Source organism: Anomaloglossus baeobatrachus, chromosome 2, assembly GCF_048569485.1.
Source record: "Anomaloglossus baeobatrachus isolate aAnoBae1 chromosome 2, aAnoBae1.hap1, whole genome shotgun sequence".
NCBI lineage: Eukaryota > Metazoa > Chordata > Amphibia > Anura > Aromobatidae > Anomaloglossus > Anomaloglossus baeobatrachus.
Window position 1 is genome coordinate 638,371,580 of NC_134354.1, and position 21,596 is coordinate 638,393,175.

Consider the following 21,596-nt stretch of genomic DNA (forward strand, 5'->3'; position numbering starts at 1 on the left):
ATTCGCAACAAAATATTGAAAATAAAAATATTTTGTTTGGGTTTGGTTTATTTGTCCAATTACTTTTGACCTCCTAAAATGTGGAGTGTTTGTAAAGAAATGTGTACAATTCCTACAATTTCTATCAGATATTTTTGTTCAAACCTTCAAATTAAACGTTACAATCTGCACTTGAATTCTGTTGTAGAGATTTCATTTGAAATCCAATGTGGTGGCATGCAGAGCCCAACTGGCGAAAATTGTGTCACTGTCCAAATATTTCTGGACCTAACTGTATATGTCTATAATATAACTCCTAATGTCTTTATATAAGAGCGAGCAGAGGGTTTTATCTATTGAATTATTATAAAAATCATGGAACTTTTCCAATTTGTGATGTATTAACAAGATGTTCTATCCCAGAAAAATTGCTTCTAGGCTAGCATATCTGCATAATATGGTGTCGTACAGAGGAATTTTGTGCCAGCACACTCATAATGCCCCTAGTGACTACACCATAGGGACTCTGTGCACTGCTGCACATGCTCTGTGTACTCAGCCCTATGGCTTACAGCACAGGTTAGTGCCAAGTCTGCACAAAAAGCAAAAATAAAGGATGTTCTTAACTTAAAATCAACTTTGTATATGAAGTGTACCCATTATCTTCTCTTTATTAGGACATCATATCTTAGCCATAAAACTAAATATTGAAATTATTTCGAACTGTAATCTGAGATTATTCATGTTTCTATGTTTGTCAGTCATGAACTATAGTAGTGGGTGAATACTTTATAGGCCTTCTAAGTAACTTTATTTAACCCTTGTAAGTTTATATTGTAACTAACTTGTTCTCAATATTAATGCTTTTCTCCCCAATAAGCCAAACAGAAGCAAAAACAGGTGAGTTTTCTTCATGAAGATAGTATGTCAAGGTAGAGAATGAAATGTCCAAACTTCATGGATGTTGTGCAGTGCGGTATATAAAAATGCATACTCACATTTAGCTTCTGCACAGAATTGTCAGTGTAGTAGTACTGTGTTCTGGGGTCTATAACATTATCTCAGATGCTCAGCACTAAATGCATTGCTGAAGCCCAGGCACAGAACTTGTAGGTGGAAATACTAGTTATATTTTTTATTAATAATATATATTATATACAGCTCTGGCAAAAATTAAGAGACCACTGCAAAATTGTCACTTTTTCTGATTTTTCTATATTTTTGATTAAAATGTAAATTGTGTTCAACAAGATTAAACTTTGCGAAGAACGTATAAATCAAGCCACATAGAAGGTTATCTTGGAAAAACAGTTGCTTCCTTCTGCTCAGGCAATGTTCCCCAACTCTGAGGACTGTTTTTTCCAGCAGGACAATGTGCCATGCCACACAGCTAGGTCAATCAATGTGTGGATGAACGACCACCAAATCAAAACCCTGTCATGGCCAGCCCAATCTCCAGACCTTAACCCCATTAAAAACCTCTGGAATGTAATCAAGAGGAAGATGGATAGTCACAAGCCATCAAACAAAAAAGAACTGCTTAAATTTTTGTGCCAGATGTGGCATAAGGTCACCCAAAAGGAGTGTGAAAGACTAGTGGAAAGCAGCCAAGACACATGAAAGCTGTGATTAAAAATCATGGTTATTCCACAAAATATTGGTTTCTGAACTCTGCCTAAGTTATAACATTATTAGTATTGTTGTTTCTAAATGATTATGAATTTGTTTTCTTTGCATTATTTGAGGACTGAAAGCCATGCATTTTTTTGTTATTTTGACCATTTCTCATTTTCAGAAAATAAGTGCAAAATGTATTGCTTAGAAATTTGGAGACATGTTGTCAGTAGTTTATAGAATAAATGAACAATTTACATTTTACTCAAGAATATACCTATAAAGAGAAAAATCAGAAAAACTGAAAATTTGGAAGTGGTCTGAATTTTTGCCAGAGCTATATATAATATAATATTAAAGTACCATATCAATGTATTTTTTTATTCCAGCACCAGCGCGGTATCACTATTGTCTGTTACTATGTGTAGTAAAATACTTAACGTATTAGTTGCCGTCTTCTATTCTTTGCAACTCTGGTCCACATGCCTGGAGTTGGGACTTGCCAAATCACTTAAAAAGGGGTTTCCCATCAAGAAAATGAATTTTAATCAATAGATTTTGGGATAATAATAATTTCTACAATTAGATGTGTTTAAAAAAATGTTTCTGTGCTGAGATAATCTTATATATGTGTCCCTGCTGTGTACTGTGTAATGGCCGTGTCTGACCATACAGGGACATGGTCTGATCATACCACATCTTCTGAGCAGGGGAGAAAGTAAAAATGTATATAGACATTACAACAGAGAATCATAGATGATTCTTTTTGTGAGGTAAAACATTTTTCGAAAGCCATAAGGGAAATGTGCCGCCCCCGTGCCAGCAGCTGGCGCTGCTCGGATCCGGGCCTTCATGGGTGGTGGCTCGAGGGTCTCCGGACCTGGGGGTCTCACGGACACACCGAATAAATGAGGGGACGTATATGTACGGGCTGGGCCATATTAAGTTCGTGATGCCACCCACGGTATGTGGTGAGGTGGGACACCACCGCTGCTGTTACGGGGCCCCCGGGGGAGATGTTGTGCAGCAAGTTGTTAACCCCTCCGTGCGCAGGAATGGTGGCCCCGGAACCCGGTTGGTGTGTGCAGGGGATGGCAACCGCAGGGGGTGCTGGTGTACTCACTGTTAGTAAAACACACAAGTCTCTGGTAAACCAAGGTGATGGTGGCTGGTGCCGCGGCCAGTTGCATTCTGGTCCTCCACCCAGCTGGTGGTCTCTATCCTTTTCCTGCACTGCTGTGTGTAAGGTGGACTTTCCTAGTGTGAAACTCACTCCCACTCCCGGCTGGATGTGGCCTAAGGAGCCGTTCCCGCAGACGCTGGCCCGTGGGATTTATGGGCCCTGGCGGTGACCTCTTATCCATAATCGGTGGGCTGTTGTCTTCTATGAGGGACTTTGGGTGGGACAGGACCTCTAGTCCTGGACTCAATCGGTTAATTAACCAGCTCCAGTAGGTTCTGGTCCTGGATTCAGGGTCCGAGTACCCCCCTTTGTCCTCCAGATTCCGGTTCGGTTCCCCGTTTCGGTACTGGCGGGCTACAACCCTGTCCCGCTCCACCTCGGTTCCACCAAGCCGTCTTCCCGTCTCCTGCTGACAGAGACCACTGTCTGCCTCCTAGCCAGTGGCACCAGGGCTCCTACCCTGGTACCGTTCAACTTGAACTTCACTGCTGGAGCTACACTTAGCTCCAGCCCACACTCCTCTCCAAAATGAACTCCAAAGCTTAACTAACTTTTTCCCGCCCCGGGCTGTCTGGACCCCTGGGTGGTCGTGTCCCAACCGCCTAGTCACGCCCAGTGGTGTGTCTGTCTTTCCCTAAGAGGGGTGACTAGGGTTTTCTGGTTGGCTGTGTGTTTCCTAGTGAAGGAATGGTGTAATGCGGGGGCCTGTTTGTGACTACCTGGTTTTGCCAGGGCGTCACAGAAATGTTTCACTATAATCAGCCATGATCCTCTGCTGTAATGTCTTTATAGTCTTAAGGTGATTTGGTGTGATTAGGCCATGTCCCTGTATGGTCAGACACAGCCATTACACAGTACATAGCTGGGTCACATATATGAGATTTTCTCAGCACAGGAACATTTTTTCTAAACACATCCAATTATGGAACTTATTATTATTCCAAGGTCTATTGAGTAAAATGAAATTTAAATTTAACTTTGTTGATTGGAAAACCCCTTTAAGTGTTTGCTGAGCCAATCAGAGGTCACTTCAAAATGTAAGTCTGAGACTCAAAACGAGGCTCTCATAGATTTGCATTGAGAGAGCTGTTAGCTGTAGTTTCCGGTCAGACACAGCTGTGGTCACAAGATGGCTGTGAAGAAAGTACATAAATCTTAAATTCGCTAATGGTTTACATGCGCACAATATTAAAACATGTACACCAGTATAAAAAATAGCACATACTAAGTATTAAAATCATTAAATATAATGGTATAATGTGTAGTGTTAGGAGAAAGCTAAAATCACCGAGTTGAACAGTAAATGGTAAATAGCCCAGAAAATGCACATAAGTGGTGGAAATCCTCCAGCTATATGACAGTGTGCATGACTGTACAGCCCGGGGCATAGCTTTGAAGACTTGCTGTGATGTGACAATGTGACAGCCGTGTCTCTCACATCTGTCATCTTTAGTCAGTGTATTTGGGAATTTGTACAAGAAGACACATCCCAAAGCCAATTAGGCCCAAATAGTTTCTTAAAGTAGATGGAGAAGTAGTGGAATATGTCAGCTTTACGATGACTGAGCTAGAACATAGAGGTCAATTTACACATAAATGTGAGCAGTGGCAGAACTTGAATCGTGTGCTGATATCCACAAGCTCTTACGCCATATCTCCATACTGGGTGGTTGCTCAAAACGTCCATTTGTGAATAGGACGGGATGAAAAATGAGTGACTCACTAGATATCACACTGCTTTCATCCACTAAAGAAAAATCAATAGCTAAGGTAGGTTGTGCTTTGGTAAAGATATCACCTCCTCCCCCTCCCAAATTCTACTATACGCCACCCTCCAAAAAAACTACATATGTGGCAATTCTTATATTTCACCATAGACTCTAAGCTAATACAGAATCTGTGCATAATAATTTTAAGGAAAGAAGTAACCAAAACCCATGTATGAAACCACTCTTTTTACATGACTACAAGGTCAGGAGTGTATGCCGGCCTATAGGCAGAGTTACGGAGACCCTTACAACTTCCCCTTAGTTCATAGGAAGAATTTGTTTATTATATGACTATTTACCCTACATTAACCACTTAATGACTGCTAACAAAGCTTTTTACAATGGTCTCATCTTAAAGCCATAGTTTCACCACGCTCTAGAATTAGTCCTGCCTTGTGTGCAGCCTGGAGCCGGTGCTGGCGGTTTTATGATAGCCTAGGCCCTGCTCTAACAGATGCGACCAATCATCCCAGTCATTTAGCCTTTTTATTGCCGCTGTCAAGAGTGGTGATGACATAATCAATGGGGATTAACTATTTTGATAAGTGCATCAGGTTTTCCGGTGATTCTATCGGGGACTGGGGATACCTGTGCACTCAGTCCTGAAGACCGTGAAAGGATACTAGAGATGTCCGTACAATAAATTTGCTGTTGGGGAACACTGCGTCACATAATATATATAATCACACAGGGCGTAATGTATTTGTATACTGAAGTATGCCAAACATGCCTGAGATGATACTTTTATTCAAACATTATTTTATATAGAGAAACAAATACCAATGCAGTGGAATTAAATCTTCCTAAAATACAACATTTTCACATAATTAAATATAGTAGTACAGACAATCTTTAAAAACATCCCAATAAAATACTTGGAATAATGAGAAATACTCTATATAGCAATCAAGACATAACCATGTTACACAGTTTGAAATAAAGTGAAGACACATTGGTGAAGCTATAATGCCCTCTAATCGCGGATAGCACACCCCATAACTAATCAATGTAAAATAGCTCAGGATCTGTTGCTCAGTAAGTACTGTATAACATGTATCATATAATAGTCAATATCAGTGTACTAATACACGCCAAATGCCTTATTGATCTGCCATGTTCCTCATACTGTTCAATACTTCACCACGTTTGTCGCTTGACACTTCTTCAGTGTGTGACCTCTCTAAGCTTATGCACCATGACTATTCCAAGATGTGGCTCCACCTCCGTGACTACCAATGAATAATTTACATGTGGGGTAAAACTTCTTATTTACTTTATACCATTACTGACATGCACACATTTTGAAGGGTAAAAAGGTACATTATAAAGTGGTAACGTTTTACCGATCTAATATGTAGTGACAGGAACCCTTTAAGTAAAAAAGGATTTGGCCTTTGCTTAGATATATAGAGCAGGGTTTGGATGTACATTGTCTCCAGTGAAATATTAATTATGTACTGTAACCAAAGAACACTAATTGCTATGGCAAGATGCTGGCAGGCGTTCCATGAGGCACTTAGCACACATCTGTTAATTTGTACGAGGCTTCAGCAAGACTTGCTAAACAGATCTGTTTGCCTTTCAGGCAGAGCATGTTGCACCATATGATGTTGTTCCATCGATGCGCCCAGTGGTCCTCGTTGGGCCTTCTCTCAAAGGATATGAGGTACAGTCATAATGAGGAGGGAAGGGCTATCAAGAGTTCATTGCAGAAATATGAGGGTCACATAATGTACAAAAAGCTTACAAATTCAACAAGTTTAAATATGATTTTTCCATTGATGTATTTCTAATATTATTGCGTATTTGGATTTATCTTATTTAATACATAAATCTGTCTTTGATTTTATGGATCATTAGCAGAACTCTAAAAAATTAAAGCTATGGTTTTACATTTATATTTATGGTGCTTGTATAGTGGATTTTGCCATCTTTAATTTATTTTTAGGTGTAAAATTACGACATTTTCATCAATAATCAAATCTATATTTCAGTTTATGTTCATTTTAGATGTATTAAATATGTTAAATACTGTGCTTGGCTGCCCCTTGTCAATCATGGTTCTGGACCTCGGTTCTCATGATTGATAATGTTTCTGACAGGAGGATTTCCAGCAACGAGACATATTAACAGTCTTGCAAATAGGTGTCAGAATTCTCCTTTAAAACTTATGGACAATTTTGGCATGGGAAAAAAAGAATAGGTTTTTTTATATATATATATTTTAGTTTGCAATCTTCATTTTTTCATTGATTTTTCAGACACCCTGATATGCAGCTTGCAGCATCTTTGAGATTTTTCTCTTGTGTTTGTGGAGTGTGTCTTCAAGTAATATAGGCTGAATGTGAAGTCTGTGTCTTTAAGGGGTGCTGCTGTCTTTATTCACATATTCTTGAGAAAATAAATATTTGATACACTGACAATTTTGCTAGTTTTCCCACCTAAAAAGAACTTAATATTTGGTACAGAAAGCTTTCTGTGCAATTACAGAGGTCAGTCGTTTCCTGTAGTTCTTGACCAAGTTTGCACAAACTGCAGCAGGGATTTTGGCCCACTCATCCATCAGACCTTCTCCAAATCTATCAGGTTTCGGGGCTTCCATTGCGCAACATTGAGGTTCAGCTCCTCCAAAGAATTTCGATTGTGTTCTCAGATCTGGAGACTGGCTAGGCCACTCCAGGACCTTGACGTACTTCTTAAGGAGCCACTCCTTAGTTGTTCTGGCTGTGTGTTTCGAGTCATTTTCATGCTGGAGGATCTAGCCATGACCCTTCTTCCATGCTTTTACTGTACACGATACATGGCCTCATCCATCCTCCCTACAATACAATGCCATTGTCCTAGCCCCTTTGCAGAAAAACACCACCAAAGTATGTTGTTTCCACCCTCATGCTTCATGGTTGGGTTGGTGTTGTTGTGGTTATAGTTATCCTTCTTCCTCCAAACATGGCGAGTGGAGTTGATACCAAAAAGTTCTATTTTGGTCTCATCTGACCACATGATCTTCTCCGATGCCTTCTCTGGATCATTCATATGGATATTGGCACACTTCAAATGGGCCTGGACATGTGCATGAGCAGGGGGGACTTGCGTGCCTTGCAGGATGTTAATCCATGATCGTGTAGTGTGTTACTAACGGTAATCTTTGAGACTGTGGTACCAGCTCTCTTCAGGTCATTGACAAGGTCCTCCTGTGTAGTTCTGAGCTGATTCCTGACCTTTCTCAGAATCATCCTTACCCCATGAGGTGAGATCTTGCATGGAGCCCCAGACTAAGTAAGATTAACAGTCATCTTCTGTTTTTTCCTAATAATTGCGCCAACAGTTGTGGCCTTCTCACCAAGCTGCTTGCCTATTGCCCTGTAGCCCTTCTTAGCCTTGTGGAGTTCTACAATTTTGTCCCTGGTGTCTTTAGATAGCTCTTTGGTTTTAGCCATGGTGGAGAGTTTTGAGTGTCTGGACAAGTGTCTTTGATACAGATAACGAGTTCAAACAGGTGCAATTAATACAGGTGATGAGTGTAGAAAAAACAGGTCTATGTGAGCCAGAATCCTTGCTGGTTGGTAGGTGATCAAATACTTATTCAATGCAATAAAATGCAAATTAATTATTTTAAAATCCAACAATGTGATTTTCTGTTTTTTTGTTTTTATTCTGTTTGTCACAGTTATAGTGTACCTTTGGTAACAATTACAGACCTCTCCATTCTTTGTAGGCGGGAAAATTGGAAAATCGGCAGTGTATCAAATACTTTGTTTTTCCACTGTATAGGAGCAGAGTTTTCCACTACCTTCCAATTTTTGCATCTTCATGCTGTGGAAACTGTGTACAGCAAAAATAAGGAAGAAAGAAAAGTGGCACTCATTATAAGTGCCTTGCATCTTTAGTTCGTATAAATAATGTGGCAGGATACAGCGGGAGGAAATCGTTGCATGTAGGTGACGGCTCTTGTGCGCTGCGCTTTGTCTGGCCTATGTGCAGAGCTACGCGAAACAGTCACCGCCTACATGCAGCCTCCCGCTGTATCGTAGCTGCCACATTGGGCCCACCCATAGCCTTCATACACAAATCTGTGTACAACCTCTAGCCTGATGATATCCTAATGAATCAGGCCCTATCTAAGTGGTGGTGTTCATAATAAGTTGACATTTGTTCACCACTGAGTTTTCTTTATATCTCATACATAGAGCTGATCGAACAGCCAATAATCCGGGGCCAGCAGATCACTAACAGATTTAAAAAAGAATCCGATCCACTCCGGAATCCGGTGCCCATATAAGTCAATGGGGACCAGAATCCGGAGGGTCAAAACGTTTGTGGAGGGGCTGGGGGGCTAGGAGCGAGCGCGGCATACTCACCGAGGTGCTGTCATGGCGGCACACGCCTTCCGGGTCACGCTGTTACCTTCCAGAGCCGACAATTCAATATTCATTGTTTTCCCCGCCCACCGGCTCGCGTTGGTTGCAGCTAGACACGCCCCCACCCTGAGTGTCAGCGTGTCAGCTAACTGCAACCAATCACAGGTGCCAGGACGGCCGGTGGGCGGGGGAAAGCAGTGTGTCTGTCGCAAGTGTGACTCCATCTTTTTTTTTTTTAATATTAATTAAATAAATAATTAAAAAACCCGACGTGCGGTCCCCCCTAATTTTCATCCCCAGCCATGGTAATGCCGGCCGGGAGCTGGTATTTTAGCCCGCAGCCGCCTGGTATAGCCGCATGTATTACATGCGGCTATACCGATACATTACCGGCTCTTCCCAGCGGCGTGATGTGGTGCCAGTCGGGGTAATAGGTTTGTGATCGCACGGGCGTCTGTGAGATACCCGCATCACAAACCTGCAAATGAATGTAAACAAACACACAGAGAAATCCTTATTTACAATAAAGCACAAGCGCAGCCTCGTTCACCATTTTATTACCCCAACTCCCTCCGGTGTAATCCACATATCCCACGGTGACACATCCAGCTCTGCTACATCTCACAGCTAGCAGCCGTAAAGCACGGCTGCCCGCTCTGAGTGTAGACACTGACTGAGCGGCTGTGACAGGCTGGGCTGTGACATTGTCTCCTCCGCAGCTCCAGCCCCTCCCCTCCTCAGTGCTGGCTGCAGCAGAGGTCTGCTCTCACTGACCTCAGTGGCAGGGACGGACTCTCGCGTGGCACTCTGCTCTGCTGTACTGCCAGCGTGAGGCTAGTTTCACACTTGCGTTCAGCGCATTCCGTCACTATGGAGAATAGCGCAGTCCGTTAACGCACTGCGCTATTCTCCATAGACTTGTATGGATGACGCACTGTAACGCAAGTGTCTGCGTTGCATCTGCTGGACGACGCAGCGTCGTTATTTTGATGCTGCGTCGAGCGGATGGAACGCTACATGTAGCGTTTTTCTGCGCTTGGCGGAGTGTCAAAAAAACGGAACCTGCATAATGTTTCTGACAGGAGGATTTCCAGCAACGAGACATATTAACAGTCTTGCAAATAGGTGTCAGAATTCTCCTTTAAAACTTATGGACAATTTTGGCATGGGAAAAAAAGAATAGGTTTTTTTATATATATATATTTTAGTTTGCAATCTTCATTTTTTCATTGATTTTTCAGACACCCTGATATGCAGCTTGCAGCATCTTTGAGATTTTTCTCTTGTGTTTGTGGAGTGTGTCTTCAAGTAATATAGGCTGAATGTGAAGTCTGTGTCTTTAAGGGGTGCTGCTGTCTTTATTCACATATTCTTGAGAAAATAAATATTTGATACACTGACAATTTTGCTAGTTTTCCCACCTAAAAAGAACTTAATATTTGGTACAGAAAGCTTTCTGTGCAATTACAGAGGTCAGTCGTTTCCTGTAGTTCTTGACCAAGTTTGCACAAACTGCAGCAGGGATTTTGGCCCACTCATCCATCAGACCTTCTCCAAATCTATCAGGTTTCGGGGCTTCCATTGCGCAACATTGAGGTTCAGCTCCTCCAAAGAATTTCGATTGTGTTCTCAGATCTGGAGACTGGCTAGGCCACTCCAGGACCTTGACGTACTTCTTAAGGAGCCACTCCTTAGTTGTTCTGGCTGTGTGTTTCGAGTCATTTTCATGCTGGAGGATCTAGCCATGACCCTTCTTCCATGCTTTTACTGTACACGATACATGGCCTCATCCATCCTCCCTACAATACAATGCCGTTGTCCTAGCCCCTTTGCAGAAAAACACCACCAAAGTATGTTGTTTCCACCCTCATGCTTCATGGTTGGGTTGGTGTTGTTGTGGTTATAGTTATCCTTCTTCCTCCAAACATGGCGAGTGGAGTTGATACCAAAAAGTTCTATTTTGGTCTCATCTGACCACATGATCTTCTCCGATGCCTTCTCTGGATCATTCATATGGATATTGGCACACTTCAAATGGGCCTGGACATGTGCATGAGCAGGGGGGACTTGCGTGCCTTGCAGGATGTTAATCCATGATCGTGTAGTGTGTTACTAACGGTAATCTTTGAGACTGTGGTACCAGCTCTCTTCAGGTCATTGACAAGGTCCTCCTGTGTAGTTCTGAGCTGATTCCTGACCTTTCTCAGAATCATCCTTACCCCATGAGGTGAGATCTTGCATGGAGCCCCAGACTAAGTAAGATTAACAGTCATCTTCTGTTTTTTCCTAATAATTGCGCCAACAGTTGTGGCCTTCTCACCAAGCTGCTTGCCTATTGCCCTGTAGCCCTTCTTAGCCTTGTGGAGTTCTACAATTTTGTCCCTGGTGTCTTTAGATAGCTCTTTGGTTTTAGCCATGGTGGAGAGTTTTGAGTGTCTGGACAAGTGTCTTTGATACAGATAACGAGTTCAAACAGGTGCAATTAATACAGGTGATGAGTGTAGAAAAAACAGGTCTATGTGAGCCAGAATCCTTGCTGGTTGGTAGGTGATCAAATACTTATTCAATGCAATAAAATGCAAATTAATTATTTTAAAATCCAACAATGTGATTTTCTGTTTTTTTGTTTTTATTCTGTTTGTCACAGTTATAGTGTACCTTTGGTAACAATTACAGACCTCTCCATTCTTTGTAGGCGGGAAAATTGGAAAATCGGCAGTGTATCAAATACTTTGTTTTTCCACTGTATAGGAGCAGAGTTTTCCACTACCTTCCAATTTTTGCATCTTCATGCTGTGGAAACTGTGTACAGCAAAAATAAGGAAGAAAGAAAAGTGGCACTCATTATAAGTGCCTTGCATCTTTAGTTCGTATAAATAATGTGGCAGGATACAGCGGGAGGAAATCGTTGCATGTAGGTGACGGCTCTTGTGCGCTGCGCTTTGTCTGGCCTATGTGCAGAGCTACGCGAAACAGTCACCGCCTACATGCAGCCTCCCGCTGTATCGTAGCTGCCACATTGGGCCCACCCATAGCCTTCATACACAAATCTGTGTACAACCTCTAGCCTGATGATATCCTAATGAATCAGGCCCTATCTAAGTGGTGGTGTTCATAATAAGTTGACATTTGTTCACCACTGAGTTTTCTTTATATCTCATACATAGAGCTGATCGAACAGCCAATAATCCGGGGCCAGCAGATCACTAACAGATTTAAAAAAGAATCCGATCCACTCCGGAATCCGGTGCCCATATAAGTCAATGGGGACCAGAATCCGGAGGGTCAAAACGTTTGTGGAGGGGCTGGGGGGCTAGGAGCGAGCGCGGCATACTCACCGAGGTGCTGTCATGGCGGCACACGCCTTCCGGGTCACGCTGTTACCTTCCAGAGCCGACAATTCAATATTCATTGTTTTCCCCGCCCACCGGCTCGCGTTGGTTGCAGCTAGACACGCCCCCACCCTGAGTGTCAGCGTGTCAGCTAACTGCAACCAATCACAGGTGCCAGGACGGCCGGTGGGCGGGGAAAGCAGTGTGTCTGTCGCAAGTGTGACTCCATCTTTTTTTTTTTTAATATTAATTAAATAAATAATTAAAAAACCCGACGTGCGGTCCCCCCTAATTTTCATCCCCAGCCATGGTAATGCCGGCCGGGAGCTGGTATTTTAGCCCGCAGCCGCCTGGTATAGCCGCATGTATTACATGCGGCTATACCGATACATTACCGGCTCTTCCCAGCGGCGTGATGTGGTGCCAGTCGGGGTAATAGGTTTGTGATCGCACGGGCGTCTGTGAGATACCCGCATCACAAACCTGCAAATGAATGTAAACAAACACACAGAGAAATCCTTATTTACAATAAAGCACAAGCGCAGCCTCGTTCACCATTTTATTACCCCAACTCCCTCCGGTGTAATCCACATATCCCACGGTGACACATCCAGCTCTGCTACATCTCACAGCTAGCAGCCGTAAAGCACGGCTGCCCGCTCTGAGTGTAGACACTGACTGAGCGGCTGTGACAGGCTGGGCTGTGACATTGTCTCCTCCGCAGCTCCAGCCCCTCCCCTCCTCAGTGCTGGCTGCAGCAGAGGTCTGCTCTCACTGACCTCAGTGGCAGGGACGGACTCTCGCGTGGCACTCTGCTCTGCTGTACTGCCAGCGTGAGGCTAGTTTTCACACTTGCGTTCAGCGCATTCCGTCACTATGGAGAATAGCGCAGTCCGTTAACGCACTGCGCTATTCTCCATAGACTTGTATGGATGACGCACTGTAACGCAAGTGTCTGCGTTGCATCTGCTGGACGACGCAGCGTCGTTATTTTGATGCTGCGTCGAGCGGATGGAACGCTACATGTAGCGTTTTTCTGCGCTTGGCGGAGTGTCAAAAAAAACGGAACCTGCAGGAATCCGTTTGGCGTCCGTTGTTTTTATAATGGACGCCTATGGTGGCGGATTCCGTTAGAATGCGTCATTTGACGGATTCCGTTAACACATCCGTCTTTACACAACTGCGCGTGCCCAGATGTGTAAAGTCAAGGAAACATAACTATAACGGATTGCGTTATTTTGTACGATCTGTAGCATCCGTTGTGCCACTATATGCAACGCATCCGTTGCATGTGTCACACAACGCAATGCTACGGATCCCGTCCAACGCAAGTGTGAAACTAGCCTGAGCCGTGTGTCATGCGATGGGATGGCACCGATGCATGCGGTGACAGTGGAGGAGATGGGGAGAAGTGCTCCCTCTATCTTCTCCGCTTCTGTGATGCGATTGCAAGATCACATCACAGTCGCATGACCCTCGGCTGACAACCTGCAGCAGAGGGTCATTTGCATATCGCTTCCGACGCTGGCGCATCGGAAGCGGTATGCAAGTGTACAAGAGCCCTCAGACGTGTGCGGCTGTGCTGCAATGTCAGACTTGTGGGAGTCCCACGCTGTAACTGCTGCCTAAGATAAACCGCATGCGTTTGTTTGTTTTTTTTAATTTAAATAATTAAAAAAAAAAAAATGACGTGCGGTCCCCCCCAATTTTCATTCCCAGCCATGATAACGCCGGCTGGGGGCTGGTAAATCCTCAGCCCGCAGCCGCCCGGTATGGTCGCATCTGTTAGATGTGGCCATTCCGGTGCAATATCGGCTCATCTTGATTGCCCTGGTGCGGTGGCAATCAAGGTAATAGCAGGAGTTAATAACAGCGCATGGCTGCTATTAAACCTCAGGTTTGTGATCGCACGGGCGTCTGTGAGATACCCGCATCACAAACCTGTAAATTACAGTAAATAAACAAGACACAGAGAAATCTTTTATTTGGAATAAATTACACACGCAGCCTCCTCCTTCACCACTTTATTGTCCCAACACAGCCCTGCAGCTCCGGCGTAATCCACACGACATCCAGCGGAGACACATCCAGCTCTGCTACATATCAGAGTGGGCAACCATAGAGCACGGCTCCCTGCTCTGAGTGCAGCGTAGTACTGACCGCGATAAGCGATGACTGCACGGCAGAGCTGTTACAGGCTGAGGGGCGCGTCAGACAGGAACCAATCACAGCTGAGAGGACGGCCGGTGGGCAGGGAAAACACGGAAAGCTGTGTGATTGTGTGCACAGCAGACGAAGTGAAAGCGCGACCCGGAAGCAAGTGTGCCGCCATGACAGAGTCTCGGTAAGTATAAAACGCTCATTTATTTATTGTTTTTTTTCATTTTTATTAATTGCCGATTCCAGATCGTGCAGCCGGAATCCCGCGCCCGGGTCCGGCCCGGGGATTGCGCTGAAACCGCGCGGATCCGGACGTTTACAGTCCGGGTCCGCTCAACACTACTCATATATAGTGTATTTTTACTGCCGCTGTCTCTGGACTTTAGGGAGCTGAAATGAAAATTGTTTCGGCGTATATCCTCTGACTCATGATCTAGCTGGAAGTTTCCATCTTTATATAAATTGTCTCTCCAGTAAAGGAGACAAACTCTAGCACAGCGCCACCTACTGGCTTGCAAAGTCTCCTTAAGGAGAATAGTGTTCCCCCGTCATCTTTATATAAGACACTTGGGATCATGCATGGTTCCACAGGTCTCCTTTCATAAAGATTTGACAAGAGAAGATACTCAAACTTTTCATCTTTCTGAATTCACAGTGTAGAAAAGAAAAAAAACAATAAATAAAGAAGGGGAGGGTATTGACTGGCATAAGTACTAGTGTTACTATGTATCTTTTGTGTGCCACCTCAACAGTAATTTTTGCATCTTGGTATTGTAGATGTGAAGGTATTGGAATGGTAATAATTAATCATAGCACTACCGTAATAAGTGTAATTCTCCTTGTCGCGTACATTGGTGATCAGAACAGTAATATTGAATGCATGAAGAATAATCTAAAAGTGTAATTCCTTCCTAGAAGAAAACATTTAGTCATTTGTTATATTCAATAAAATAGAAAATTGGTACACAGGAAAATAAAATGGTTGATCTAAAAACAAATAATGGTGTAGATGTTACATTGTAATTCCGCCTCAGCAGTTTGCTCTCTTTGCAGTTTTTTCATAGCATCAGCTAACTTCCTAGGAGCCTGGAAATACACTGTATCAGCAAAGCTACTGGTTTAAATGGTTCACTATTGTTCATATGGGAATTCTAGTAAGAAGGAAAAATCTGAATAGCAAAAAGTCTGATTGCTGTATCTGTCCTTGGATCCACATCTACACAATAGGTGCCGACGGTGCAGTATAAGGCTATGTGCCCACGTTGCGTTCTGTCCCTGCAGAAATTTCTGCAGCGATTTGAACAGCACACGTGCGCTTCAAATCGCTGCAGAAACAGTGCGTACTGAAAAGCCATTTCATGCGCTCTGGATGCAGCCTCTCCCATAGACAGAGCGGGGGCTGCATGCAGAGCGCACGAAAGAAGTGACATGTCACTTCTTAGAATGCAGCGCTTCGGCAGTAGCTGAAGCACTGCATTCTACTACGCCACGTGGAAATGGATTAGGCACAATCTTCATAGATTGTGCTGGGGATGCAGGACGCATGCAGTTACGCTGCGGTGCAGAACGCAGCGTAACTGCATGAAAATACGCTACGTGGGCACATAGCCTAACAGTGACTTGTGCTGAGGTGACAAGGGACTAAAGATCTCATGGGCAGTATTTTGGACTGGCTACTGGGGTGGTTACACCCAGACCTTCTGGTCAGGTCGAGACCCACTCACATCAGGTGCTTTTTGAATCCTGAACTTTATCAATTGTAATCCGATTTGTGGGTTATTACATTTATGTTCAGAATTTATAAAGGATATTGATAATGTGTATTCCCCTTTTTTAGTTATGCAGCTAGATTTTTGGCTTTTGGGATTTTCTAGATTTTGGGGTTATCACAACATTTTACCGGCTGGGAGGGGAAACTATTCCCAAGTGCCACCATACAAGCCTTGTGCACTTGGAAAACTGTTCCCAAGTGTCACCATAGAAGCTCTGGGCCCTTGGCAAAATATTCCCAAGTGCCAGGATACAAACGCTGGGCATAAGGCTAAATATTCCCAAGTGCCACCTTACAAGCTTTGGGCACTAGACAAAACATCACCAAGTGCCACCATACAAGCTCTTGACACTTGTCAAAATACTCCCAAGTGCCACCATACAAGCTCTCATTACTTGGCAAAATATACCCAAGTGTCACCATACAAGCTCTCGGCACTTAGCTCTGTTGCATGTATGAATTTTACAGATTTTAGAGACAAATTTAGAGAAAATAATTAAATTTCCCCATAATTAATTCACGGTGTGGCAAGCATCATAATGTACATAAGTCTCATTGAGTGTTGCAATACGTTGCAAGCAGAAAACAACCTATAGCCTTCCCTACTTCAGTGGCCGGCCTGGACACTGGCAGTCAGGTTTCTCTCTCATTTACCAGTGAGATTAAGTTTGTATTTAGTCAATAATTTTTATTTGGATTTGCTGACAGCGTGTTATTAATCTTTAAACACTCTGCAGATTCCTTACAATGCCATTTTCTGTGCCCTATGGCAGAAGCGAATAAGCACAGTAGAAACTGTTTCTGTCTTTACTCATATTTTAATTAGATTTCAACGGTTATTTTCTCATGATTGTGAATGTTTATGTATCTACCATGTAAACAGTGCTGCGCCAAATATAACTTTGTTTGACAACACTTAAAGGGGTTGTTCCCTTTCATTCAAACTGTGATGAACTGTAATGAAGAAACAAACAGATGTACTCAACTTCTTTATGGGCACCATTGAGTCTTGCCGCTGCTCCCGATGTCTGGCATTGGCTGTGATGATGATATGACAGCTTGGTAGCCAATCGGTGAGCTCAGCAGGTTTGAGTTCCCATGAAGCCCAAATGCCTGACCCACTGAGCTCACTGATTGGCTATCGATATGACGTCATCACCACAAACAATGCCAGATACCGGGAGCAGCTGCGAGACTCATCTCAGGACCCAGGGAAGTTAGGTACAGCTCAGTTTGTTTCTTTATAATAGCCTGCAACTGGAGATGAAAGGAAAATAAAAAGAAATTAACTCAAAAAACTTCTTCACATGATATGATTCACATATGACAAGTATAGTATCTTTTGGCGTCTCACTTTACGGTTCCACGATCATTGCGTTATTGGGGGTCCCACCACTGAGTCACTCCCAGTCCTCAGCTATTCATACCACTCTGTAGCACAAAGAAACTCTCTCCCCAGTTTTATGGCCCAATTCGTGTATCCACGCATCTTATTTTTCAGTTGTGCGAAGGTTAAAAATTCCCCTTGTGCTGAAGCCTGGAGCTCACATCTAACAGATGCCCACCAGGTGGTTTGTATTTTCGGCACAGTGCGGTACTTGGAGTGGGGGCCATAGAGTTCCATTAATTGGCATAAAAAGGAGACGGTACAATGTAGTAAGAAATGGAGTTCTCTCTAAAGCAATAGAAAAACTGCTCACCTTTCTTACTGTGTTAATTTACTAATTGAAAGTCATCTATCATTACTTCATGAGCCACTTACTCAGCTCCGTGGTTCCTCAAAGTTCAATAATCAATTGGATATTACAGGCATGTGCTGAGTCAGGCCTCGTTCCAACATCTCACTCACAAGGAGCGTCACGTGTGACAAGAACAAGCCATGCTGCCGTTCTCGCACCACACCATTATATGCACCGTTACACTTCTTCCGGGAAGACCCTAATTACTACAAACGGGAACACCAATGTAGGACTTGCATCCAATATATGTAATATAATCATTTGTCCTGCATCTTCTTTCCAGGATGTCTCAATTTAAGTGAACAAATGGTTTTAATATGTGACTTAGTATTGATTAGAAAGAATTATTGAATGTACAAGAAACCACCTATTAGAATTTCACAGACATGTCATGGTGCCATTATAGATGTTTGACCTCTTTAATGATTCACACATCGAACATGCTGCTTAACTCTGAATACATTGTTATAAAATGTATGTAGTCCCCAATCATGATCACTTTTTCAGTGGGAATTGAGAATAATTAAATATGACCTATTTATCCTGTATCTGTTCTCCAATAAATGATTATTTCTTAGGTATATCTACTGATTAAATATACATATACTGGATGGTAATTTCAATTTCCCCTAATAATGAGACATATAAAGGTTTGTCTGCTATCAGATAAGACATTGCCACTCTTGCTTGTGGCTTGTGTCTAGTTTTGCAGATCATATACTTTAATAGGTTGAATTGCAATACTAGGTTCAGCTTTTTAACCCTTTATTTTGCTGTATGAATCCAGACAATGATCTTGAGCCCATGACCATCTGTATAAATGGAAAGAGAAGAGTAGAGGATGAGTCAATGGAAACTTATATGAATGAAAAGTGGGAAGGATGGGTCCATTGAGATTTACATGAATGAAGGAGCGTAGAGTCCATGGAAAGCTGCATATAGAAAGTTGGGAGGACAGGTCCATGGAGATGCGCCATATAGACAAAAATATCGGGATACACCTTAATCAGTGAATTCAGGTTTCTGATTTAATCCCATGGCCACAGGTGTACAAAATCCAGCCCATGCCATGCAGCCTGCAAACACTAATGAAAGAATGGGTCATTCTAAAGCGCTCACTGAAATTTAACGTGGTACTGTACTAGGCTTCCACCAGTCATTTTGTCAAATGTCTTCCTTACTAAATATTCCAACACGAACTGAGTGGTATTATTGAAAAGTGCAAGTGTTTAGGAAGTGCAGCAATTCAGCCACAGACAGACTATGTAGCATTACAGAATTGAGGCAAATAGTGCAGAAAAGTCACAACGCTCTGCTCAGTGGTGGACACAAACAGAAGAGGGACCCGTGCAGGAACAATGTATGAGCGCTCTGCAGTTCAAAAGCTCATCAAAATGCACAATATAATCGGTTTTGGAGGTAGAATTGGCCCCCTTTACCTTATGGGCCCCTGTGCGGCTGCACAGTTTGCACTAATGATATGTCCACCCCTGGCTCTGCTGACTCAATAACTGCAGAGTCAAAACCTTCTCTAGCATTGACTTTAGGACAAAAACTGTACAATGGGAGCTTCATGACATGGGTTTCCATGGCCATATAGCTGCATGCAAGCTTTACATCACCAAGCACCAATGCTAAGCATCAAATGGAGTGGTGTAAAGCATGGCCTAGACTCTCAATCTGCGCAAATGTGTTCTGTGCAGTGAGACGTCAATCATCTCAATATGGCAGTCTGATGGATAGCTGGGTTTGGCAATTGCCAGGCTAACATTATCTGACTGACTGCATTTTAGCAACTGTAATGTTTGGAGTAGGGGCAATACTATGGTCTTCTTTTTTTCAAGAGTTGGTCCCTTAATTCCAGTAATGTGAAATCATATTGCTTCCGCATGCAAAACATTGTGGATAGTTGTAGCTTCCAATATAGTGGAAACAGTTTGGGAAATGTCCTTTTCTGATCCCCATGACTGTGCCCAAGTGCACAAAGCAAGGCATGATTGGGGGAGTATTGTGTAGGTAACTTGACTGGCTGTACACCTCAACCCCATTGAACACTTTAGAGATGCACAACAACAGAAATTGCGAACCAGGCTCTCGTGTCCAACATCAATGTCATGTTCTTCTAAATTACCCCAGACACAACAAAAATGTTGTTGAAAGCCTTCCCAGAAGTGGCAATTACTTCAACATATACAAAGATGAAGTCAGCTCTAACAACTTCAGGAGAGCCTCTGTTTCTTTTTGGAAGGATAAAGAATTTAGGATGTAATTTTAGTGACAGTTGTTTAGTAACTAATTTTTCCTGAAGAGGAAGTGCAAGGACATTGCTAATCTCCTCCATAGTTCACAGCTTGTGGTCAGTATACTGCTAAAGGACATGTGTAACAAAAATACATTGTTTTTGAAAACCCTTTTAAAGGGGCCTTTCACCAGTTTTAGTGTATACAGTGTGTCCACCCATACCCTGTCCACCGCCATTAACTTGAGAAAGGCGGCAACTATAGGCATAGAATTGGTGTCTAGGTATAGTAAAGTAGCCATGTGCAGCGCAATGAAACCACCTATGGCGCCACCTGGTGGAAAACAAAGGAACTAGCATTTTTATCTCAAAAACGGAACGAGATAGAGAAAAAAAGTGAATTACAAAGTTGTAGGGTATCATCAATTCAATAAAAATCGACACCTTGCATACAAAAATGCTATGATTAGAACGTGTAAAACAAGACTGCGGACGTGAATCAATACCTCATGGAGACCTTCCTACAAGTCATTGGGTATGGTGGCTGCGTGAAGTGGCCTCCATGCTCACCTGAACTGACCCCATTGGACTTCTTTCTGTGAGGTCACATCAAACAGCAGGTGTTTGCGACCCCTCCAGCAACATTGCAGGACCTACGACGACGTATTATAGATGCTTGTGCAAACGTGTCACCTACCATATAGTACAATGTGCAGCAAGATGCAGTGTGCTGTCCAGAGTACGTATGTGCATTGCAGCTGATGGTGGCCACTTTGAGCATCAAAGTTAAATGAGCGCCATATTCGTGACCAGCTTTCAATGTTTTGGGAGGGTCATGGGTTTCATATCATAGCATTTCTGTATGCAAGGTGTCGATTCATATTGAATTGATGCCCTACAATTTTTTAATTCACTTTTTTTCTCTGTCTCGTTCCTTTTTCGAGATAAAAATGCTAACTCTGTTGTTTTCCACTAGGTGGCGCTATATTTGGTTTTATTGCGTAGCGCATGGCTACTGTACTATACCTAGACACCACTTCTATGCCTATAGCTGCCGCTGTTCTCAAGTTAATGGCGGTGGACAGGATATGGGTGTTTACACACTGTATATCATAGTATAGTGGCTGCAGAGCTGAGTAAAATGTAGGTTGTTTTAGTTTCTTCTCTGTTGAGACGATATTGATTTGTAAATTTTAGATTATGATTTTTGTTAAGTTCAAGGGGGCATTACCAGTGATTTTTCACTGGGTATGTAATTCTTCCCTTCTGTGAAGTTGACCAATCATAAGTAGGCAGCAACATATTGAGAATACGCCCCCATAATAGCTTAGAGCAAGATTCTCATGTGTGAGATATGTAATAACAGATGTAATGCAGAGCTGTGTTTGATTACAAAGTGCAGAGCAGAGGTGAATGTGATTACATTTACACCTTTCAGCTGTCATCTCACCA

The 21,596-nt window shown here is 42.9% G+C and overlaps 1 protein-coding gene across 3 annotated transcripts in view; it reads left to right on the forward strand.

Annotated features, from left to right (window-relative positions):
• Nucleotides 1–21,596, forward strand: part of CACNB3 (calcium voltage-gated channel auxiliary subunit beta 3) — a 403,977-nt gene that overhangs the window by 367,419 nt on the left and 14,962 nt on the right. For all 3 annotated transcript variants that reach the window (XM_075336926.1, XM_075336925.1, XM_075336927.1), the window contains exons 6-7: nt 860–879; nt 6,131–6,211. In XM_075336926.1, the coding sequence (XP_075193041.1) occupies nt 860–879; nt 6,131–6,211 (101 nt within the window). The remainder of the gene's footprint in view (nt 1–859; nt 880–6,130; nt 6,212–21,596) is intronic.